This window comes from Anser anser, assembly GCF_964211835.1.
Source record: "Anser anser genome assembly, chromosome: 6".
Lineage (NCBI taxonomy): Eukaryota > Metazoa > Chordata > Aves > Anseriformes > Anatidae > Anser > Anser anser.
In genome coordinates, this window is record NC_139726.1 from 34134991 (window position 1) to 34160464 (window position 25474).

The 25474-nt window shown below is 43.0% G+C and overlaps 1 protein-coding gene and 1 long non-coding RNA gene across 25 annotated transcripts in view; one reads left to right on the forward strand and one right to left on the reverse strand.

The window, feature by feature from the left end:
* Nucleotides 1-3770, forward strand: part of LOC310901788 — a 19053-nt gene extending 15283 nt beyond the window's left edge. For both annotated transcript variants that reach the window (XR_014586156.1, XR_014586157.1), the window contains exon 3: nucleotides 3638-3770. This is a non-coding gene — a long non-coding RNA (uncharacterized lncRNA). The remainder of the gene's footprint in view (nucleotides 1-3637) is intronic.
* Nucleotides 1-17971, reverse strand: part of LOC310901786 (uncharacterized protein) — a 22663-nt gene extending 4692 nt beyond the window's left edge. For 3 of the 23 annotated variants that reach the window (XR_014586137.1, XR_014586138.1, XR_014586143.1), the window contains exons 1-4: nucleotides 16765-16911; nucleotides 15772-15949; nucleotides 9052-9442; nucleotides 4450-4538 (exon numbers count right to left, since the gene is read on the reverse strand). Coding sequence is in view for 4 of the 23 variants with exons in the window: in XM_083842188.1 (XP_083698314.1) it covers nucleotides 359-423; nucleotides 1601-1716; nucleotides 4450-4538; nucleotides 9052-9099 (318 nt within the window). In the remaining 19 variants the exon portion in view is untranslated. Of the gene's footprint in view, nucleotides 1-2; nucleotides 424-1600; nucleotides 1717-3048; nucleotides 4155-4449; nucleotides 4539-9051; nucleotides 9443-9525; nucleotides 10390-11282; nucleotides 11355-15771; nucleotides 15950-16666; nucleotides 16744-16764 lie in introns of those variants that run through there. The other 20 variants (XR_014586146.1, XR_014586147.1, XM_083842188.1 and 17 more) reach the window with 20 other exon arrangements.
* Nucleotides 17972-25474: the final 7503 nt, after the last annotated feature.

The window sequence follows — 25474 nt, forward strand, 5'->3', positions numbered from 1 at the left end:
GTACAGATAACTGTGATTAAATTTGGCTGTCAAGCTGAGACCTCACCTCCAGACTGTTAATTAGTGTTCAAAGCACAGCACTGCTGTCTTTTGCGTGCAGCCACCCTGGGACCCAGAAACGTATCCGGGGCACTCAGAGGTGTTCGTTTTCATGACACTGCAAAAACGCAGCCACGGTTAGTAGAGCTCTAAGATGGAACACCAAAGCAAACTGGCAGGGAAAAGCTGAAAGGCGTCAGCACTGCGTACAGACAGATCGATACGCACACAACGCGTAAGGGCAGCTCTGCTGCTCGCGTTGCCAGCACGTGATGTAGCCTGGCTCCAGTAACCGGGGTTTAACTGGGAATCAATCTTCCTACTGGGAGTTGTACGTCAGCAGCAAAGTAAACGGGGGGTTGCAGGGCAAATTTTCCTCTAAGTCTGCAAAATTTAAAAGGCATCTTAAGAACAAACTTCACTTTTCATCCTAGAGACCTCTGCTTTTTAACTGCTCTGCCGTTGAGCCATAGGAACCTGCTTCCACTAATTAATGATTCATAAAAGAATTTATAGAAGGGGTGGGGAGGTGCCTGGTCAAGCCAAAAGCTGTACATCTCGCTATTTTTGCAACTATGTTTGAACTGATTTCTGGAAAGCAGTGACAGAGCTGACTGTGTAAGCCAAGACAATTTCAGAAATGCAAACAGGCTACAGCAGGTTGTTCTCTTCAGCAGCCTTTATCCTTTCCCCCAAATATTTTGTAGCCCTGTCAGAGGAGTATGCAGCTACTGACATTTCCACAGCATTGCAATAGGTACCAGAAACCAACTGCAGAGATCATTAGGGCTTTTCCTTGCAGGAGCCCCCACGGAGTCCCTCTCTTATCTTGTTTCCCCCTTTCAAGGGCTTTTATTCAATAATTCCCCCCCAAACCCAGCCGCAGCCTGCAAACACCCCAGCTACAGCAAAAGCAGAGCTAGTGGCAGTGCACTCTCCTGTAATCAGCACCGTGTAAGCTTGAAGCCAACAGTCACGGTCACTAAAACCTCAGCATATGGGACCTGTAATGTTCCTGTGTGTCCTCTGATGAGCATCCTTTGGGTCTTGTCATATTTGAAATGCTTCAGTGCCTGCTCTGCCGCAGCTTGGGCTGTTTTCATAGAGCCTTGTAGCTAAGCAACAGTAACCTCGGCTGGGCAGCCTGAGCAATGTGGCAAGGGTGATTTATCCCGCAGGAAACCTGTCCTCTCAACCAGGCCCGCTGGCCCCAGCTAATCCTGACGACTGCCCGCATCTTAGTGTGCTGCTGGCTAAAGAAATTCAGGCTCTGAAAAGCGTTGGATGGGAAACAAGGCAGTTAATAGGGAGTGCTGACGCTGGGGTTGCTGCTGAGGGGAGGACTGCTGCAACGGGAATAAAATGAGCTGTACCTCTGCACAAACAAGCATGTAGCAGCAACAGGTATTGAGTGCAGGAGGCAATTCAGGAGGAAGGCAATGCTTCCAAACTGGGTGCATTAAGCACGCTGGGAGAACCTCTTCTGCCTTCAGCAGGCTTCAGATTAATTACTAAAGCTCAAAATCAGCAAGTGAGGATAAGAGAGCAGGTCCACACCCACCGTGGCTGAGAAACAAATGCATGGAACAGGTCTTGCCCAGAGAAATGATCTGCAGGGTGGGGAACTCCTGGCCTTCCATTTGCTGGGACAAGGAATGTGGAAAAGCATCAGCAAGGCTGAAGAAATATGGAAAGTTTTCTAAACACTCGAAATAGAGAGAAAAACCCTAATCCAACCACAGCTGGTCACAGAACTGCTGCACTGGACTTGGAGACTGAAGAGGAGTCATTAGGAAGGGCAAACCAAAACCTCTATTAACATAAACATTTAACAGAAGGCTGTCTCTTTCTGGGGCCATCGGGTGGGGGTCAGGCTGTAATCCCCTCATTTAGTCCTGGGCTGGGGAAGCACCACCTTCACCCTTGTCACAGCCTCTTGTTAGAGCCCCGAGCCTGAGCACAAACAATTTCAGCCCAAACAGTGCTTGCTCCAAGTCAGGCCCTTGGTCCCAGCATGGTCAAGCCATATAAAGACCTGCAGGCACTTTTTGGCCAACAAAGCATGGAAATTAACTTTTTTTCATCTGAACAGAGCTCCAAGGTATGAATCAAATGCCATTTGGCAGCATTCCTGTAGCAAAGTACATGCACCATCAAATATTACTGCAGCCCTGATCCATTCCAGCTGCTGCTGCCCAACCGACATGTTAATGCACTTCTCTTCTAATATCACCCTGTTTTTCTGAAGACATTTGCAAACATTTATGAATTAAGCCTCACAACACAGTCACACCTTACAAAAGGGCTGGTCTTCAGGCACAGCAGCCCAGTGGTTAAGAAACCAAGCTGCAACTGAGAGCACTGATTCAAAGGGTGACCTTGGGTAAATGGCTTTGTTTCCACCTGAGACAGGGTCACAGATCTTGTCCTCCAAATTAGTGAGGACAAATATGTTGATACATGCCAAGTAGCCTGCCCCCATGTGCTGGGAGCTGCATAAGTTTTCGGTTAAAAGTAATATTTCTGTCTCCTTTTCAGATGGAGGCAGGCAGACATTTTAGGGTTGGGCAGAAACTTGGTAGCAGATGCAGAACCACAGAGATTTCCAACCCAGCGCCATAAGATCCTGTACTTCACCACTCACTTGAATTCAGTTTTGCTCATCTCACCTCGGTTGAGAAATTGATATTTTATTCTTGCTATGGAAATCACAAAAACTTCCCATTAGAGCTGCCTGAAGTTTGGATTCTTGACTCCAAATTTCAGAACTAGCTTTATCATCAGTGACTCTGCAGCTCTCCCTGCTTTCCATCAGGATTTACACAGGATCTAACAGGGACATTAGCCTCAGGCTATTCTCTGCCTAGCGGGAAACATCTTTATGAGGACACATGATTTGCAGAACTCACTGATAGAGGACTCTGTGAAGGTGAAGAGCCTAGATGGCTTCAAAGGAAGTATAGAGAAATTGAGGAGGGATGAAGGAGGGGGTTCGACATCTCACTCAGACATCACTGAGCAGCCAGCTGCTGTAAGGGGTTCTGTGAATAGGACCTCTGCAAGCAACCTCTGCTTCTTAAAAACTTTCCCTAAGCATGCAGTGCTTTCCTTTCTACTGTCTGTCTGCTACAGGGCTGTTCAGTCTGAAACAGCTACAACAATTCTTTCATTACCAGGGAGACCTTAAAAAAAAATGTGATTTAAACAATGCATCAAATTGAGCTGTTTCTTAAAAAGTCTTTTCAACTAATAACCCCAGAGAAGAAATAGAGGCATTTCTGTTGTCAGTGTGCAAAGCTCTTTCCTCATCTTGCAAAGCAAGTTGACAGACATAAGGTATAGCATGATCTGATTTTAGAATTATCATATAAGTCTCCAAATTTATTTTATTAAAGGGAGCTATAACTAAATTTTGATGCCATTAGATCATACAATTAAATGTTGGCTTGCTTGAAGGCCTTTTGTATTTTGCCCCACATAAGAAGAACTATATTTACAGATGGAAGTCTTTTGAGATTTTCTCCTACTGGACATTTAACAGCTACTGATATATGAAATATATCCTTAAAAATCTAAACCATTTTTTAAAAATCTACAGAACTGAACGGAAGAAAAATTGCTGCTTGATATGGAGGACCTGCTAAATGTTTTCTACTCTGTGAGCTCCACAAGTTCTAAACTCCTCCAGGTAAGTGAAAAATAATTAACTTTAGTTTTTTTCCCTTTCTATATGAGACGGTAAACAGAACTCTCCAGGTTTTCTTCGGAAATGAAAAGAATACAGAACATGAAACAGATTAACTATTGTCATATCATCGTTAAATCTCATTAATATCGCCTATCCAGCTAAAAAAAAAGTCTTGGTAAATCAATTAGTGTTGGATATCAAAAGTTACAGTTAATTAATACAACAACAGAGTTTTAGAGGGCAGAGGGTTTGGGACCCATCATAGGTTTGGAATTTAACAGTCACAATTTGAAAATTACTTTTTCCCTAACACCCAACGTACCACCCTAATATAACTTGATCCTTCCAGCAGCAAGGAAAAATGCTCAACTCCTAAACTTTAATAGAGAAGGCCTGGGCTAGTTTTCTCAGTTCATTGCCAAAACACCTGTGGAAGCAAAGCACAGCATTATTAAAGATCCGTTAGAGGTGATGTTTTACCCAGAATAGCTCAATATTTGCTTATATATTAACATGTTTGTCAACACACTGACTCAACTATTTATGTTGGCTTTTAAAAATAAAAAAGCCCTATATACCTTGCTATTAATAGATACTGATAATAATATCATATTATAAAATAAAATATTGATAATAATAAATCATAAGCTATTTAATTTGTAAGAGCTGGTTCATGCATGGGATGGTTTCAGAGGGGACCATTAACCATTGTTATTACTTACATATGAAAAGTTAAAGAGAAAAGCAAGGATATCCTGTAGCTTGCAGATATTAAAGATAAAACCACCAGCCGCCGCCCTTTGTCTATGTCCTGGAGAAAGAGGGAAAAAAAAGGTGAATATGAATGTAAATTTACTTTGGGAAACAGCTATAAATCTCCTTTATTACATTTCATAGCGAGTCCTGAATGACTTCTAACAATTGCAGGTAAGGAGGTGAATTTGATATTAAAAAACAAAATCTTCGCTGTGTGTCCATGTTATCAATTTACAGCTATCATGTAATTAAAACTCTCTTATTCATTCTAGAAGGTACAACTTCCACAGGGTTACAGTCTGGGCCAAATTAAAAGACCTATTCAACACAACTACTTGCTTGATCAGATTTATTTATCCTTTCTGACTTTTCCATTAAAAGATATAACTGTGTCTCAGTGGTTGAGTTGTCTTAGAGAAGGCATAGCATATAGTTTAAAACTGCAGATTCAGGATATGAAAAATATCTGTGCAGCATAACCGTGTTGTAAACTGTTATGGTGCCTGAACTGTTCCTAAGCAGCTTGGACATCTGCACGAGGAAACAGCTGGAAGCCCTAATTTTACTGTCTGGTCGAAGCTAAGCCATCCCCAGTGTTAAAGCAGAGCCCTCATTCTTTCGGGCTGCCAGAGAGATTTCAGTTCTCATGGAAGTGCTGACAGACAGCACTCAGAGACAGTCTGCTTCCTCAGAGAAGCTTTACCTTGAATTTTCCTTCATTAAATATATATGCACACACGTATATTCTATACATATATATCAAAAAAAGAATCCTTCTCAAAAAGATTATGCCAAGAAACTAATAAAGTTGATGAAATGGCTCCTATCGCCTTCCTCAGGCACTCATTCAAAATATTAATCTGATTACCATTATGGCTCACATTCAGCAAGGTTGTTAAGTACCTACCTAACGGAAAGCATGTGAAGAGTCCCATTATGATTCATGGATTTAAAAACAGAAATATGTTTAACTGCTCTGTTGAATGCTCAGGTCGAAACAAAATCAATACATGCCGTGGTTTTTATTCATGAAATATTAAGCGAAGATCCATAATTTATTGTGCTCTGTGTATGCGTATGTACTTCGCACTGATTATACTGTAATATACTGAGCTATGCATAATTTAAACTGTATAGCACATGGGGGGAAAAAATCATTGTTAAACCCAGAACAGCGCACTTTTTGGTGAACTGGGGATTTATATTATTCTTAAATCTGTTCGCACGTGCTTAAAAGCCCTTTTCCAGAGGGAAAGTAGTAATAACTTCCTCTCAAACCCTGGGAGGGGAACCAACACCAGTGCGCAGCTTGTACAAGCTGCCAGCCAGCACAGAGGTCCTTTGCTGACCTCTGGTGACAGGCAGAGCCACAGCCGGCACGCAGATCACTGCAAGAGCCTCCCTCCCCCTCTGCTCAGGACCATCCATGAGCAGCAAAGCTAAAAAAATAAAAAAATTATTTCTAGCATTTAATGGTGCAGCCAGCTGGACAGGAAAAAAAAAAGGAGGCCATCATAGTAAAGTCCACATTATTTATTGACTACTGTGGATAACTGTCGCTATTACTGGTTATAAGCCCTTTTTCTGTTCTGCCAGGGGCATCACGGTAGCTGCGGGCCTTCCAGTAATACATTAAGGGACTTGCTGGGAGAAGCGCTCAAGGGCAGACTTAGCTGTATTTATGGAAGGAAGCACACTTCTGCTCTGCAGCACACATCAGGGAGTGTGTAATTAACCTGCTTAAAGTCAGCGTGCATTTAAAAGCTTTGCTCAGCTGGGAGATGCAGGATGTAGTTAGCACCTGCCTCGTAGAGAGGACTTTGAAAGCTTTGCTTCATTTTATTGCAACGTGACCCTTCCCTACCCACACCTGGACCAAACTCCTCCTCTGCTGGAGAAGGCTGCACTGCAATTCAGATGCCTCCGTGCCCTGCAAAGGCAATTAGCTCTAAGGATGATGCAAGTCAGTCAGCACAGCCAGATTTCCCAGCAGGGATGCTGCAATAAGACCAAAAACCCTGCTGTTTCTCGATCTCATTCTGGATTGCTTTTGCTGAGAAGCAGCAAGTTCAGCAACACAACAGCTACTGAGCAGCGGCTGGAAATAGTCTGAAACCTCGCTGCTTTCCCAGCCTGTGCATAAGGGCTAAGGATGGCCCAGTTACTGATAACCAAACAGATACTAAATAAATTATGTCCCTTCCTTTCTTCCTGTGCTCCATCACATTGCTTTTTGCATCTTCCTTATTTCTGTTGCTACTTAAGCAGAGGAGAGAAGAAGCCACTGCACTCAAGTGCCTAGAGGGAGACACATCTGCCACATCCCTGGCCACAACCTGATGCAGCAGGACACTCGGCACCTCCAAACACCTTCTGCCACCACTGACCTTGAATGGGGGTCTCAGCACACCTCATTTCATTTGCTTAGATTCATCTGTTTCTTTACCTCTAAGCATGAGGGGAAAAAAAGTAAATAAAATCACCAGATGTGTTTGAGTTAGAGCTAATCTAAACACGATTTCATGTGACTTATGGCAGATAATGATGAAGTGAGCAAACTTCGATCAAATCCTCTTCAACTTAATCTTTTTTCCCCCTCTTAAGTCTTCAAACAAAAGGTTCCATTGGTAACATCATGGGATATAAACATTTGGCACTGGTGGTCGTTGTTTTCACCAAATTATTATACCTAAAAATCAGAGAGCTAATGTGTCACCCATGACTTCCCCATACCAATCATTTACTAAGCATTCAATGATTAACACTTGGCAGAGAACATGCCTCCAAGCTAGCTGCTTTGCAAACACCTCTGGAAAGTAGGCAGAAATTAGCCTGAGCCTCCTGAAATGCAGGAGGATCATCCCCAGGAGGCACGCACTGGGCTGCAAGCAGGGAAGCAGTTGTACACATGGCCACCTTGGTTGGGTGCACCAGAAATGCACTTGCAGCCCAGTAGTCAATTGAGATAAAAATTTGGAGAAACAAACTTAATGTCAGGATTCAATGGGTAGGTCAAAAAGATAGAAAGGGCAAAAAACTATGGAAATCTGCTCCTACAACTTTTTTTTTTAATATATATTTAATTCTATAGATCATAAGTCAGTGACACTGTAAGAAGTCACTAATATGTCATAGCTTGCATTGCCCATCTCCAGCTGACTCTAGCCTTCCCGTCCCCTGAGCAAGCCAAAATAGCTCTCCAGTTTCTTTGCTGACCCCCACCCTCCATTGCCCGCTTTCTCCACGTACATACCCAGATAAGCTTCAAACTCACTGACTTGCTGTTCTTGCAGATGCACACAGTATTACAAAACACCCCACAAACTAAGATCTATGAATTATTATTTTCCACCCCCAGAAATTGTTAGTGTTGCTGAAAAGGTTACTACATTACTTCTCTATAATGCAGCTACCAATGCTTAGTGATAGATGGCGCCACATGAACATGAATTTTGTTTTGAAATAACTTGACTATTAAATATTACTTATACTTACATGTAAAGTGTGCCTAAGCAGTATCAGCAGTTTATTATTTCTTATGCATGCATAAATGGTATATTAGAAATAAAAATGAGGAAGACCATTTATTGGGATGTCAGATTCCACACATGTTTTGCAAGGAGAGGGCTGGTGTCACATTTACAGGCACAGGTCAGGCAGTGTCAAATCAGTTCTCTTCTGTATGTGCAGAACATCCTATAGCCCAACTTGGCTTGCTGATAAAGGTGTCCCAAACTGAAATGTGTGTGTAGCCTGCCCAACCCCAGGTCTAAGTGACTGTACCAAAGAGGAGGTGGTTGTGGGCAACACAGTGGAGTCAATCTGATAGACCTAACTAAATTTTGGGTTTCCTGGGTCCCAAATTATGCTGGCAGAGTGCGCTATTTCTAATGAAGCCAGCAGAACAAAATGTTTAAACTGAACTGGCAAGTGCAAAAACAGCGGAAATAAGTTTCCATTTGATCTAAACACTGGTCCTGGTTGTTACCTGTGTGCTGGCAAGGCAACCTGCCGCAGGAGAAGACATCAGCAAATGACAGACAGGAGAGGGAGAACTGCATGAATAGAGTGAAGCACAGAGTGAGAAGGAAATTGAAATAACACATAGCAGTAGTCACACTGGGGAGTAAGATTTGCAGAGACCCATAGTAATGTGAAACGTACAAAGCAACAGCAACAGAAAGCTCCCACTTCTCTTTCAAGAAGTACCAGTCTTTACTCTCAGTATGTATGGGGGGAAAAAAAGTTTCTACCAACTCATGACAACACTCTCTCTGCCTCTCACACACCTGCATTCATAGACTAGATGCTGAAACAGCAAATGTGGCAAGCAAAGTGCATTTACTTTGATTTCCCATTTTACTGCTGGCAAGATCAAGATCAGTGATTGCTTCAAACCAGCCTGGACCAGCTTACATTTGGGACTGTTCTATAAAAGACATCACAGTAATGGCTAAGTAGTAAAAATGCTTGTTAAGGAACAAGGGAAAAAAAAAAATCAAGGAAATGCCATGGTTGAGAGAAGAACAAAAAAAGCTAAGTCACAAGGTTTTGTAAAAGGTAATTACCTCGTACTGTGAGCACATGAGAAGTTTTACTTGCTCCTCCACATTCATGGATTAAACCAATGCAGGCTTCTTTTCTTCACTAGCAATTTAGAGAAACTATAGCACACTGAGACAAAGTGAAAAGCGGGGAAGTTCATCTCCTGAGGCTGAAATCCAGAGGACATTGAGCAGCAATGCCAGGATGCATTTGGAGCGGTCATCTTCTCTTGCTCCCACCTTCAAAGCAGATCTTCTGGTTGTTCTCAGCTCTTGCACATTGTTTCACATTGCAGGGCAGCCTCAGAGCACCTAAACCAGACTCTTCTAGGATGGAATTAAACTGACTGGCCTGGTCCTATCACCACGGTGAGCTCAGACCCCAGGAGCAGACTAGAGCTAGTCTGAGTAAAGCCTGGAAAACACGCACAGTGCACAGGTCAGGTCTTCAGCGCCCACCACTGCTCTCTGCGGGGGCTCTGCCCTTGTGCCACCTACCCCGTTAGTGTAAATGCAGCCCTCACAGCTGGCCAAGAGGCTCTAGTCAGCAACACAAGGTACACCAGCACTGCAGCTGCTTTGGGAGGACAGACTCATGCTCTGGCCAAAGAAAAAGCCTGTGTCACCCTCTTCTGTCCTTCTCACCATGCGTTATCTTGCTTGGTACCCAGAGCTTCTCTCTTAGCTTTTCCTTGGGATCAGCATCATGTAGTGACAGCTGATGAAGCCCAACTCCTCCTCCTCCTCATAAACCACCATCCCCACCTCCTCACAGCATTAAACATGAATTGAGATAGGTCCTAGAGAGTTTTTCTTGCAGAATTGAAACAGAAATCACATCATCTTCGATATTAGCTACATTATTAAATCTGTACGACGTGAACTGTATTTAATAACATGCTTGCTCCAAGCAAAGATAGTTAATTTCCCTTTATCAGCTCTTAGCCATCAAAATATTTATACTCTAGCTCTCAGTTTTGTATGGGCTAAACAATAATTAGGAAATTTAAGTAGCATCCAGGAAAGCTTCCTGTACTGTTTTGCATTTGCTCATTGAAGTTTGCAGGTCAAATAAAACTGTTGTTCTGTCATCTAAGAGAAACCTGCTATTTCCTAAAACTCAGTTAGCCTGTGGGAAGACTGATGTGGGTTGAAATGATAACTGTGGAAGGAAAAGCCAGCTTCCACAGTCACTTGAAGTGGCCGTGAGCATGAGGTAAGACTTCTGAGACAAAGGGAAGGAAGGAAGAGCACTGATGATTCCCTTTTGTGCAATTACGTAAATCTTGTCTGGTGAGTGATGAAATACTGTGGGAGACGCAGCCTGCAGCCAGGCATCCCCCATGGGCTGATCCACCACCCTTCACAGAGCAGGAATTAAGCCATGAGTTGTGTCAAGAAGAGATATACATCCACCCCTCGGGGTCCCTGGTGCAGTTGATGTGATGACACTTTGAACCAGCTCTTCCAGCCTTGATAACAAAAGAGCAGGAAAAAAGCAAGGTCCAGCCCATATTTGAGACTCCTCATCTGTGGGGCTGCCTGTCACAGGCAACCAGCTTCCAGTTTCCAAGGAAAAAAGATCATAAAGCACTTGAAGAAAATCATCCTTGTTCAGGCCAACACTTGAGCTAATTCTTCCATCCCGTGGAGATTAAGGCATTTACTGTGGCCCCCAACTGCCTTTGTGAAGGTGAAGTGGAGCAGTTACACAGCTGAGTGAGCCCATGCTACAGAGAAGGTGAAAAATCTACAGAGCAGTCAGTCCAGAGACGGTGCATATTACAGTGAGAGCCATGGCTGTCTGCTCAAGCAGAGCATGCAAGAGTCGTTTACACCTGTGTTTGGCTGTGAACATCACCTGGGGATAGACCCTGCCACTTCTCCCTCCCCCACTATTCAAGCTCTGTACCCCTTCTACAGGCTGACATCAATGACCTCTACCCTGAGCTGATGCCGGTGTCATTTCCCCTGTAACCACTGCTGTTCTCTCTCTCTTTCCCCACCTCCGTGGGAAAAAGGAAGCAAGATTTTTACAAGCAAGGAGCAGAGAAACCAAGACAAAGGCATGCAACATGCTGCTGAACCAAGTCCTCGGTGTCACTTGGCAAGCCTGCACAACTTGCTGTCAATCATAAACATCCCTAACTTCATGGACTCGTTACAAGCTTTTTAGGATTACATATTCTACCTAGCTGATTATATGTTACTGTTAGATTTTACTACACATATCTATCCTTTTCCTAGAAGTTTACCCTATAAACCCTGCAGCCTGGGAACAGGTAGCCTGCTGCTCTCATTTTGGGTTGTGGATCCAGTTCCATTGGCTGGAAAAGATAGTGAAAATATAGTATTGAGTATTTTGCACAAACTACCAAGTACTAAGATAAAACTAGTGTTTGAGAATTTAAAAAGGTACATTTTTTAATGCAATTTTTCAGAAATTTTACCAGACCAATAAGAACTTTATGAATAAAGAAAAACAAATGAGAGAAATGTTCTTTCTCAATATTTCAATGAAAATAGAAGGAGCATCTGCTATTTCAGATTAAATAAACAATCTTGCATGAGAACTAACAAGGTGGTTACCATTTACACACACAAATTTAAGCATCTACTGGATATAGATAAAGGACAGCAGGGTTGGATGGACATCATCCTTTCGGACAACAGGAAAACATAAGCTTTCTGAGGAAAGCAGGGAGATTTCCTGGGTTGTGCGAATAACATCAGGTAAATGGATCCACAGCCTAATACAGAGAAAAGGGGCATCTCAGAAGAGAAAGAAATGGCTCAAGTGCTCTGACTGTAATAGTAGGCAAGAACTGAAGATCTGTTTTTCTACAACCAGGAGAACCATAAATACAGACGTTTGGCACATTAGCACACAAGTGCAGGCAAAGTATTTGAGCCACAATCATGTTTGTAGGGATACAGGAAATATTCAAGCTACTACAAAAACATTAATTAAATAAGCAACTGTTCATCCCTTTGTCAATTCATTTATATCTATCACCTGAAATTGTAGATCAAGCTACCAGTTACCAACTAAAGGATATTTGTAACATTAACACCAGATTTTTAGAAGTAAATAAGCAAACTTCTGCACAGTCTGTGCTTGGTATTTTTTTTTCATGTATCTGTATCCTGCTCCAAGAGTGAAGTTGTTTCAGCAGCCTGATACAGAATTCATCTGGGAAATGCTGGAGGGAAGTATAAGATTGCAAGTGCTTCCCCTCCACCTCCCTCCCTTTCTCTTTAGTTCCTGTTATTTGTCTGCACAATTGTGTCTTAATTTATCTTAAAAGTATTAATAAGCCCATTGTACTTTGTATCTCTATGCAAATAGCTGGAATTCCAGAGAGTGGTAGTATCAAAAAAATGCCACTTTCTTGCCTGGATAAATACCTGCAGTTCTTCAGCAACCGTGCATTGTCAAACTCCTCCTGCAGCATGCTATTTCTCAGCACCAAGAGGAATGTACAATAAAGCTCTACTAACTGCTGCCACCCTCAAGCCATCATACCATTATCTTGGTCTGTATTTCAGGATAAAGTAGGAGGAGGAACATTCATGCTGCTTGTACAGATTTTCCAGTGCACTGAAGGGAATTGCTTATGTCGAATGATAGCAATGGACTGCATTGCCCCACTGCTTGGAAAGATCAATCCAGTTTCATGTTTGCTTTGCCTTTTGGGGTAGGGCGTATTCAATATTGCATTCACATATTCACAAACATATTTTATATCCACCACTTGCTATGGATCCTGTTAAACTGCAGCATTAAGACCAGATGTAGGCTTCAGCAGGCCATAGAAGATCACAGATAATCACATATATGTTAGATAAGAGGAAAACTGTTTTCACCTTGAGGGTAGTCAAATACCAGAGCAGACTGCAGACCTTCAGCCTTGGAGACAGCAAAACTCCAGTGGACAAACTCCTGAGCAAACTCTAAAGGGACTTAGATGACTTCAGGCAGTCCTTTCAGATCTGAATTATACATTTCAGGCATCGGTAGAGGATGCCAAAAGTCATAAGAGAAATTTTTGCAAGAATTATCTCATTGTAAAGGGCTGGCAGATTCTTAACCCACCCCCTTCCAGTCAGGTTTTGAAGAAGTGAAGATGTCTACATAACATTATGGCACCCTGCATGACATGCCGCGGTATGTAGAATATTTCTGGATACTGAAAACACACACTGGCAAACAAATGACCTCTTTTTCCAGAAAATCATTTACAAAATCCCTATTGTCCTGGTCAGCCAAATGTTGGTTTCCTTGCTTGTTTTCATTAGGAGGGTAAATAGGAAGTTGGTGAAGTTTTTCATGTCACTTCAAGTGTAGCTCCAATAGAAAATGTTTTGTGAAAATTCATGTCACCGTAGAGGACAGAGAAACATGGGAAAATTAAAAGATATGGGTCTTTGTTCTCAAGCGTACAGTCCTATACAGACTTGGCAGGCTTGTGTGCACCACTGTTTTTGAGGATTTTGGAACCACTTCGCCCTTTTCTTGTACTTCTGCAATTTGAAATTAACCTTCTCCATATTTCTCCTATGCATACCTGTGCCTACTCAGCTGGTCTCCACCTTGGGAACTGGGGACAGAGAGATGCTGTAATTCTGCATCTGCTCAGCTGTGGTAAGCCTACTAGCCCACTCCAGTCCCTTATGCATCCCACCTGCTGCAGGTAAACAAGCCAAAATCACCCTAGATCTTCTCATACCCCTACAAGGACAGTTCCTTTACCTCTGTTTGGAGACCATCACCCGAACACTCTTACTAAGGGAACTCAGAAGCTAAGCAAGCAGAAAAATCACAACTGCTTTATTTAGATAGGTCCCTGAACCGACCTAGCAGAACATGTTGGGAGACAAAAGATATGTTGTGCAGCAAGATGTCTCCAAATTTCTGAAGTCATCCTTTTTGGGAACTCAATAATGGATTTTCTGCACTCCTTACAAGCTGCCAGTGGGTGCATATCTGCATTACTGTCAGAAGAACGAAGGGAGTTAAGAATGAGAACATTTTTGGCTTTGGAATTGCCCAATTTCCTGGGACTTCTGACAAGTCCTTGGCTTCCAGTCAATTCCCGATCTTGTAGTGAAACCAAGAAAGTAAAATCGAAGAAGTTAACTCATATCTGACAAAAATGTAAACTAAAAAAAAAAAAAGCTAACTACATTTCCTAAATTTTGCTCTAGTCTGTGCTACTGGACTCATAATCCACTTCAGAAAGGATATTTTGTGGTTTTCTCTGTAATATCAGTAATGTCAAAATGCTGCAGCTTAGTAGGAAGCACTTCTAGTAGCCAGTACATTTCTTCAAGACTATACATTTCCCCCTGCCTCTTCTTTTAGTGGCAAACAGCAAAACCAGGGAAAATCTCACCACGGCACTGCTCACAGCAAAGAGCCAACAGGACCAACGGGGCAAAGAGCACTCAACTTCGGCCTTTCTTCTCCCTTCTCTGCCACTTCAAAACACTGCGAGTCTGTCTGCCTGCTGGAATGTTACCACTCAGATGACTCAAGCAAGATGATCTGGCCATATTCCCATAGATTTGGTTAAATAATACTGCTCTGACATCTTCTTCAGAGAATGAATCACACATGTAAAAACAGGCAGCCATTCAGATGCGTAAAATGAAACACAAAGCGAGTCATTCTCCTTGAAAGTTCAGGGAGAAAGGAAATTTGACTCCAAACTAAGCCCTTAATTTGTAGTGTAACCTACAGTCCTCCCCTCTTATAGAAAGGGCAGAACTTTTAATGAGATCATCTGGGAATGCATATTTAGCATATTTTTAATCCATATGCCTAAAAGTAGATTTGTTTACTTAACATGTGCAAAGAAAAACACCTGACATACTACAGCCACAAAGACTGACCTGTTTGCAAAACCACTTTGAGCCAGTGAGAATCTCGACACACACTGCACCGAGGCCTCAGCAATCTTTCCAAATAAAATTAAAAGAGGCAAGATAAACAGCATCACATCAACCTTTGGAAACGGTGATGCACTTCTGGTTTATATGCTCATTTCTCCTCTGAAGAGATTACAACACAATAAAAAGTTGCTTTGCATTCTTTACCTAAAAGTTACTTTATTTGTTTAAAAAGTCGCATTTCTTTTATGTGTCCTGGTGGTGACCTTTGAGTAGGTAGGATTCCTAAATGTTTCTGGGATTATGAATGGAGAAACCTGTGTACTTCGTGTGCATCTAAGTGTTTGAGTATTTCCATTACGACCAACTTTAATTACTTAAAACCTGAAAGTGACAACATTTTTTCTTGCCACAATAACAGAAGAAACATGAAGAAAAGCCATGGGTACAGATCTTACCTTGCTCACTGTCAGGAAAGACACTTTATAAAGCTGGACAGCACAGCCCATTTGTTCCAGATAACATGACTTCCCATTGCTTTCATTATGTACACCTTCTGAAGTGGTCTCAAATACTGCACCTGACTTCTGCATGCATAACAACGATACCTGGACTACTGCTTAACCACTCTGGGTACGTTAGCACCAAACAGGAGGGAAAACTCAGACTAATAGTAAATATTTGAGGAACAAATGGGAGTGTGTGTGAGAGAGTGATCAAGAAGGAGGGGGAAAAAACACTCAAAAACTCAACCCCCCCCATTCCAAGAATATTGTCAAGTGGCAAACAGAAGCAACAGACAGAGGAGGAACGTAGCAGAAATATCTTTTACTTGGCTCATATGAAACTTACCTTGGAAATGATGGCCTAAAAATTGCCTGTGTATATCCTGAGACTTTAGGCATCCCTTGCAAAAGCGTAGGTAAAGTAGCTTCTTAAAGAGCCAGAAGGAAATCACTCTTCAGTGCTCTGCAGTTGAGCATGGTCAGGGCTATGTGCATCTCCTTGGAAATATCTTCTGCTCCACTTCCTGGAGGAGACACAAGTTGAAGTCTGGCTTGCCAACCTGCAGACCCCTATCCCAAGGAGAAGTTTGGCCCTGATGTATAGACATCTTTTCCACCATGAGGAGAGGCGGCAGGGGAGCAGGCTGCATCCTTGGAGCTTTTCAAGGACCAACCAGATGAAGCTGCAATGAACCTGATCTGATGTTGTAATGCAGCCTAAGTGCAAGAAGCAATTGGACTTGATGCCTCTGAAAGTCCCTCCTGCTGTCAGCTCTTTACAATTCTGTAATTTTATGGTTGGATAACAAATATTTGCTAAGGAAGAAGCTGCTAGCACTGTTTTCCAAATGCAGGACAGTACAAGAAAGAACAAAAACCCAAATGACAAATCCCCTTCTATTAAATTCAGTATATTCACAGTTTCTTAGCAGCAGTCACAAAAATAAGTATCTTTGTGAAATTAGAGCAAAATCTTAAATTCAGATTCCCTGGCTCTGTTGCACATACACAGATCATTTAACACTGAATACAGCTCTTGCAACAGAAAGGAAGAAAAACAGAAATAAAATCTAAAAAACTGAGGAAAAAAAAATAATCAAGAAGTTACTTGACTGTCAGCCAAACCTGCCAGTTTTCTACAAGGCCTGGCGTTTATTTCTGAATAACTTTCAGGAACAATATTTGCAAGCTTGATGAAATGTTTACAACTCCTCTTGCAGGGGACTTGCATTTTTACAGACCTTTGTCACAGATTACAGTTGTGGAAACACAGGGTCCAAACACACCACCAAAAAGCAAACAAACCGCAACTAATCAGCATTACAAAGTAAGACAATACCTTATGTGTTATTGTAACAGGCAAAAGCCAGCCACACCATACCAGCTACTTTTTAGCAAACTGCTCTAATTACTCCTTTTCTGTCCTACTCGGAGGGCCAGTAATTGGCCAAAGCTGGTAGCACTTAGCGTCACACTGCTCCCAGCAGCTGGAGCCCTGGCTTCACTTTGGGCACAACTTTAATTAGCTGTGATATTTTGGGTGTAATTACAGCTTAAAGTTGATTTCTCTCTTTTGCCTTTTGTTTGTTGCTATTGTTTTCTATAATTATTGACAGGGGTATTCTTTGTCTCTCCCTGTGAAAAGGGTAGAAATAGTAAAGCTCTCATATTAAAAGGGAAGACGGGTAACCTAAAGCAAGGCTAAGTTGCACAAAGATTTTTTGTGAGAAGTTTTATGGCATGGGAGTTGATGCAGAGTTTGCAGGTTAATGATGAGCAAGCTCAAGTTTTGCTGCTCGTAATTGTACAGTGTAAATCAGGCAAGTGTCCCAAAAAGGTCACTGGAGCTTGTCGCTTCCTTGAGGGATGATGCAAACCATATGCTCTTGTAGGACACAAGGCTTGAGGTCTGGAATGTAAACCCAGAGCAAGCTTTTTGCATTTTGGTGAAATGCAATGTATGGGCCATCTAAACCCACAGGCAAAACACTGGTTTAAAAAAAAAAAAAAAAAAGATCAAGCTCATAATTGTTAAGACAGGCTGGAAATATTGAAAAATACCATTACAATGGCTCTATCATCATTGCAGAGATATGGAAAGCATTTCCCACTTTGAGTAATCCTTACCATTTGAATGAAATTCTTTAACTTGACTTTAAAATATGCCAAACAAATTATAGCCTAACTGCTTCCTTTGGGAAAGAACTGACTGTACCTAGCATCCCTGAGGACATCTCCATCTGTGACTAAATATATCAGCATACAGGAAAACATCCTGCCTTGTTATTGCTTCTACATTCGTGGATGGAGCAGAAAATACTGCTGCCTACAATGAAGTTAAAAGCCCCATGCGTGGAATGAACAAATGAAGCCTTTTTGAATGAGTTACCTCTTCTGTGCTTTGTGGACAGCTGCTAGGAGTCCTGAGCTAACAGCACAAAGTTGGCACAACTTAGCATTCCTCCTAAAAGCCAAATTACTGCTACAATCAAAAACCTGGTTAAATTAACATAAATATTTTAGCAAACTGCTGTCTTTCTATTTAAAATACGTTTAAACTAAATAAGCAAACTTTTTTCTTTGTAAAGCAAGCTGTCAGGTAATAAATAGCATTGAACATTGACAGTCCCAAATGGGCACCGTCTGAAATATGTAATTCCAGGAGAACATCAGTTGTTTGTCAAAGACAATCCCCAGTGAGAAAAGGTATCCAATTTACTGGCTTTTCAATATAATTCTCTCTCGTTACCCAATTTTACTTTATTCTGAGGCAATTTTCCCTGATAATGGTTTGTCACAGCCTTGTGAAAAGGTCACTGTTTGAATATGCTTCCATTTTGTTCCAAAATTTTCACTAAAACTGGATGTATCTATCATAAAAACATAATAATGATTAAAAAAGTATTTTCTTTATGAAGAAATAAGTTAGCATACAACTTCCTCATATACAAGTAGTTCAGTTGCTGGTTAACTGGAGGTAACATCATATTGTCAGCTTCAGCTTCTATTTTTCACTTTGGAAGCCCATTGCAATGATATTACTGCCTTTTGAATCTGCACTGCCTCTTTTTGAGACTAGTAGCTTTGTTGTGACAGCTACATCATGGTGAATTGAAAAAAATCACATTTTTGATGTGGTAAATCTACTGCGTGTAACATGCTCTTTGTCAGGATGCATCTGCTCTACACTTCTAAATAGCACCTTTAGATTTCCTTGCATCTCCCTTCTTTAGTTAAAGTGGCATTGAGCTAATATTTACGAACTTTTCCACTGAAAACAGAAACTCTTCACTTGCAAACACTGCAAACTTTATATACCCACATATGTCTGAAAAAACCTGCGTGTGTATAGCTTAGAGCTTGGTCCACGTTACTCCAATTTTGTATTTGCTTTCATTCTGCTTAGCATCCAAAAAAACTCAAAGGAGGCCAACAAAAATCAGCAGCACTTGTATCAAGAGATTATGTTAGACTTTGAATTTATTCAACCTTTCTGCAATGAAATGAGCCATTGTCCTCGTGGGTGATGCACAATGCAAAGCAGCTTTAGCAGCCTCTAACACGGCACGTGGCAATGGAATACCTGTTTCCACTTACCGAGTGAGTGATAGCACAAAGCCACATGTATTCATCCAACGTATATCCTTAATACACGGCACAGAAATGGTAAAGGCTTCAGGCTTATGCCACTGTTACCTTGGCTAAACAAAGTAGTCGGAGATGAGATGCCTGAGATGGGACATCAGCTTGGGCGGCAGAAGGCTGGCAACCCTTAGCAAGTGATTTTCCAGTAGCGGTGCCAGTCATTGTCACAAGAATAACTGCATGGTTTTGTCCCAGAAAATCTTGGGAAGACTGTCTTCTTGTGTCTTTTGTTGGCTCACAAGCTTGGCTTTCCCTGGATTCTGCTGCCTGCGGGGTTATGAAGTGATTTTCCTAGCTGTTTCTCTGGCAGCCCTGGGAGAAGCAGCAGGTAGCTTCCCACCAAGTTTCCGTAGCTCAAAAGGGCAGTGTTAGGTGTCTGCTTTTCTTGGTTTGTTCCTCACTGCTCAGTGACCATGCACAGGAAGCCTGCAAGGTTGAAATGGCTTGGCAGTAAGGGTCAGTAGTGCCCTATAGATAGGGCTAACTAAAGGAAAATCAGAAAATGAGGTGTCTTTTTTATCATTTATTGCATTTCTTGAAAATTAAATAGTGGGAGAGAAAGGGACCTGAAACAGGAATTAAAAGCTTCAGCTGCCCTTCGACAGCAGTTGGAAATGGGGATGTTTACCCCATACGGGTCACTTTGTGAAATTTCTGTTTGTTTGCTTTTAAGACCAGCACTACCTCTCCTAATATACAAGCGTTGTCCTTAAATAATTGTGGAGTGAACAAGTATCCATGCTCACACCCCTGCCGTGTTCCTGGGATGCCCTGGTACTCCTCGGGCTCCTGTCCAAGCCTGTTCACCTCACCTGCACCACAGAAAACCGTCTGAGACCAAGCCAGCAAACAAAGGAAAGGAGACCTGCCCCTCTGGGCTGCAGGAAGCCCAGGGGGCTGGGAAACGATGTTTTTAAAACGTGGCATTTGAGCTGTTTTCACCTGGTCCCCAACTGCATGTGTTATGCCACATGTGAGCAGTCCTCATCTCAGCGCTGTCTTATCTGAGCTGAATGTAACAGGGCTCAATATGGAAGAAACAGCGATATGGAAGAAATTCCTGTGGGGTTTATTCAGTGTAACCGCCCTTCTGTCAAAAGCTGTTGCAAATCTTAAGCAAAGTCTGAGGCCGTGAGGCTTGGCCGTGCTGCTGGTGTTGATTACGTTGACTTACTGTTTGTCTCCCTGGAAAGGAGCAAGATATATTGAGACACTGGTGTAACAAATCCCTGCTTTATTAGGCTGCAACCCTGAGCTTTTATCCCACCCAGAGCTGGCTGCCGTTTATCTCAAAGTTGCCTGCACAGTGCATAACTCACCGTAAATGATTTTGCCTTCTGAGCTACAGTCACCTCCTCCCCAACCTTACTTCCTCAGCCCTAAAGTCCAGCAGCAGAGCTCTGCTAGTTGTTAACCCGTGCCTTTCCCCAAAACAACATTAAAACCCAATGACTACCACACTCAGAAGTGCTTGTAAAGTATATCTCATGCACAGTGATGCTGTGGCCGGTTTCAGGCATGCTGAAACTCCCTTTTTGTTGCAGATAGTGAAGAACAAACAACTTGAGGTTTTTAGTTTTTTGTCTCTCAAGCATCCCTGGAATAACTCATCGCCATATAATTCCTTCTTCAGTTTCTGACCAGACTGCATTGTTTCAAGTCATGTTTTTCTCCTATCTCCAAAAAAGTATAGACACCAAAAGTAAAGGACCCCTCATCTGACAAATATGTACTCATCAGGGAGTTCCATGCCTAACTCTCACACATCCTTGGCTCTTGTACTTTGGAGATCACCCACATTTCTCTCACTGAGTCATTCAGATCATACTCCTTAACTTACTGCAGAAGATGAGTCTTTCAATGCTTTACATATTTTTTTTCTTTGTCAAAAGCTGAAGTCTATCATTGGGAGTGTGGAATGCAAGGGGAGATTAATCCAAACCACATAATTCACAACAGCATGAAACCTACCTACATCATTTTCGTTTATAGGTAGAAATAGGTCTGTAGGTCACACAACCATCTTCCACATACCACCGAAGCATATCATGTAACAAGACTCCTGATATGAAACAGTTTTGGAATCAGTCACAGTCCAAACAAACACTCTTAGAATATGATCAGATTAAGTTGTTTAAAGTAGGGGGCATGTGGAAGTCATCACAAGCTGACATCAGATGTAAATCAGGCCTCTACTCTGAAGGGGCTGAACACAGGGTAGGTTGTAGTGTAAGCTCAGCAACTTTCCTGGACTATTTCCTGTTCTCAAATGTTTTAGCAAAATGCTTTCTAAAATGTGATAGAGATCCAGAAGGGTTTTACAAAGTGCTGTTAAATGATATCTATCATTTTACTAGATGCTGGGGTTGCTACTTTAGAAAGCAGAATGCAAGTAGGAAAAAACAAACAAACTGCAGTGTTTTCCGTCGAGCAGGAATCAGACCTCAAACATACTTCAGATTCGACAAAGTATGTCAGCATGGAAAGCCTACCCGAAGCATGCCAGGAGACCCAAGAGGACCTTCAACATTTTGCTGAATCAATTTTCCAGTGAAAGCATGCCCTTGACAAGGAGGCATGTTTAGCTTCCTACAGAAAGTCCAGGAGATCCATTACCCGTAGGTGACAATGGCATTTTTGAAGATATCTGTGGATAACGATACTAGAAGAAGCAGTTACCTTCTATAGGCATGCCTGTCTTAGGTGCCATAAGAGACATTCAGAAACACCTCAGAGGTAAAAATATAACTATAATAACTATAATAAACTAGTTTAAGTTGTTTGGGAAAATAACAGCAATGACCTCGCCTACCATGTCTGATGGATGTGACACACAAGGAGACAATTCCTTTGACGTACCTTTGCAAAATGCGCAGTGTGATGATCAGAAGAGTGAAAGCAGCACACACAAACCCTCAGCCAAGTTGAAGGGAAGGCATCACTCACTGTTGCTGTCTGCTGGACAAGAGAGGAAGCTGCTGGACTCTTCCTCCGAGCCCTTGCTGACTTCCCCAGCCTGCGGAAGGGCCCGCTCCTGCCTCCCCACCCCGTTTGCTCCCCGCTCTGCACAGCACCACAACTAGGCTGAGCAGCCCCATAAAGACTGGACTTGGTGGCCTTTGGTCAGGGCAGGGAGCATGGACTGAGAGCAGTGAAGGGGAAAGCTGGTTGTTAAACAGATTTTCCAAGAACATGCTGGCAAAGGAAGAAATACCCTGACATTTACCTTTTCCTTGCAACCTTCCAGGAACAAAACACTCTAAAAGGCAGCTGAATGCAAAGACATGTCTCCTGGCTCTTTTGGAAACTGTCCTTGGCAAATTTGTCAGCAACTGCCTGTACCATTCTGCTAGTGTGTGGAAGGTATGAATTAATTCCCCATGGTTGATCCAACCCTCTAACCCTGCACAAATGTCTGCACTGAAACCAAGAATTTCCTTGCTCCCAGGCAGGAAAGGTTAACTCCTTCCTTGCTGAAACTGCAGCTTTCAAACACACACTGAGTTTCAGAGCCATTCAGCCAGCAGGAGCACAAAGAGACTTCAAACAGTCTTCAGGGTCTGCATCCAGTTTGATTTTTGGAATGAGGGAGTTCTTCAAACAAAATACCACAGGTCTGGTATCACTCGTAAAATATTGTGCAGCAGTGGGGGAAGTGCAGGGCTTCCTCTGTAGGTTGAGGCAAGAGGGTGATTTACAGACATGCCCAAGTGGTGTTTGGGATGAGCAATGAAGCCCAGCCTTCATTTCTTGTCACTAAAAGGCCTGAAAGCACATTGCATCCCCATCAGCCTCATGCAGCTGATGCTCAGAGACTTCCCGTTATTTCTATTCATCTCATTCAAGGACCGCTGGAGAAACACTACCCCAAACAAGCAGTGTCTGAGGAAGACAAACGAGCTCTCCTGGAGCTAAACATCTGGCAGACTGCAGAGGGATGGGGATGCAGAGAACCCCTACCTCCAAGCATATGGGCAGGTACAGATTTGTGGCAAAATCCTGCGAAACCTATTTCCCATTGGCTCCATCACGCATAGCCCATGGGAGCGAACCAGCAGGACTCACAAAGCATTATTTGCAAATGTAAATCAAGCTCCAGAGGCATCTAAATACTTAAGAAGACAAAGATGTAAATCATTAGGAAGGACATCAAAAGCTAAAAAGAGTTTTAGCTGAAGGCAGTCAATCAGTGCTCTGGGAATTAACAGCCTTTACAATGGCTAAGAGAGGGTTACCAGGGGTTCGGCATGAAAATTCAAGGATTAGAGACCTTTGAGCTAACCTGTTCTCAGGATAATGATGACAGGAATGTGGGCATCAGCATTTGCTTACGCTTTGCTATGTGATTTTAAGCAGGGGCAGGCCCAAAAGTCCGACTGATCTTCAGGGCCATTTAAGGTAAAACGCACATATTGGCTTTCCCAGTTGCTCCCAGAAATATCTGGAATGCACAAGAACATTTTGGGATCCAGCTGATAATGAGTGGTTTTCACAGCAGCCACGTGCTGCTGGATTGATGGGAATTTCTCTGCAACAGGGCTGTTAGCCCAAGGAGCCTCCCTAGTGTTTCTCAGAGCTGGCCCTCCTTCCAGCTGCATACACATGCTGACATTGAGCAAGAATAAATGTGCTAAAGCCCACTGAAATTCAACTGGCAAACTCTTTAACATCTTTTTTTTCCCCCTGAAGTAGCGTGTTAAGAACAGCCCGTGCCAGACTTTTGCGCTCAGGAAGCTGGGCAATGTGCTGCTCAGGATTTAGGAGTCACCTGGGGGGCCCTGCACACCACAGTGCTGATGGGTGCCCAGAATTCCTCCAGCCTTCCTCCTGAGCTGAAATATTTAGCACTGCATATTTGCACAGCCTGAAATATTAAATAGCAGCTGGCTAGGGGCTGGGGTTTTGTTGTTGTTTGTTTGTTTGTTATGCTCTGGTTTTCAGATTCAGTCATTTCCAGGGGCAAAGCTAGGGAAGAAAGCTTCACCCACCCACACAGGCAAGGAGAAGCCAGTCCTTCCATGCAGCAGCTCCAGCACATTCATCTCTGGGCGATTTGGGAGGGGAGGAATTTGACATTAAATCGTGAGTGTCAACAACGTACCAAGAGCTCTTTGACATTTCAGTTCCATTCCCCAGATGGGTCTGGTTGTTAAATTCCCAGAAGATGGAGCACATTCCCCTGTAAGTGATACCCGCAGACCACCTTGAAACTGGATGCAGGCTGCAGGGAGGGAGCGGACGTCCCCAGAGCCCAAAAGTCAGCGGTGGGAGGCTGGCTGCAGCTGCAGGAATGGGGCTGCAGCAGACAATGAGCGGAAGAAAGGGAGATAAGCAGCCAGGAAACAGGCAGGAGAAAACTGTGAGGCAGCAGAAAAGGGAGAGCTGCAAGGGGAAGAGCAAGACCAGCAACCAGCAGTGAACAGGAGGGAAGCCCGTATCGGAAAGAAAGCCCTCAGGAAACGTTGGATGAGGTGGCTGAGCAAGGATGCTGGGGGAAAGGCTCCACGAGGAAGGAAAAAGATGCTGGCAAGGGGGAGCAGAGGGACTAGCATTCTCTCTGTGAAGTCTGCTGGCGGATGGAGACCAGAGCATGGGATGGAGGAGCCTGGTCATCCCGTGCCATGGTGACCAACATCCAGTTAGAGAGACTCAGTCTGGAGCAAAAAATGGTGGTTGACCTGTGATGGTGTGATGGTGCCCTTAGTTACACATGTTCTTTATTTTATCCATGGGATCCCAATTTTTCTCTACTCAGTGCTCCCTTTCCCTTCACCAGCAGCTCCTAAAGCTGCCAAGCAGCCACCAGTTGCACAGTGTTTCAGCAGTGGTTCTCACAGGAGTGAATAGATTTGTCTTCCCTGAGAAGTGTTCATGCCATCTCCTCTACCTCCAGGTTCCCACCTTGAGACAGGACGTTTGGGAGGCTGACATGCTGTGTTTCACTGCGTAACACCTCATGTGCCATCCTTGGTAACCACAGAGAAGCTGCCCGTTAAAAAATACTGCTGTTTTAACGTGGCTGAGGGAATTCTGCATCTCTGTCCATTTCTTCAGTACAAGCCAAACACTGAGGTTACTGCTCATTTGGAAAGCTTCAAGCACAGCCCCTCCAGGTCAGGAGCACGGTCCTCGCTTTCCGGTGGTGTGGAAGCGTGGAAAGAACCCAGCACAGCTCACTGCCAGAGCTCAGGGGAAAGGGATGGAAACCCCCAGATGGCAGCTCAGTAGGGTGGACAAATACATTTCCCTCAAGGGAACAAAGCTTTTTTTCCCCCCAAAAGACAGAAAGCAAGAACATGCCTCTGACACATGGCTCACTTGTTTATCACTAGTAAAGGACAAATGCATCTCAGGAAAATTTACATTTTGTTTTCCTCCCTCCGTTCATTCATTTTACTGCAGGC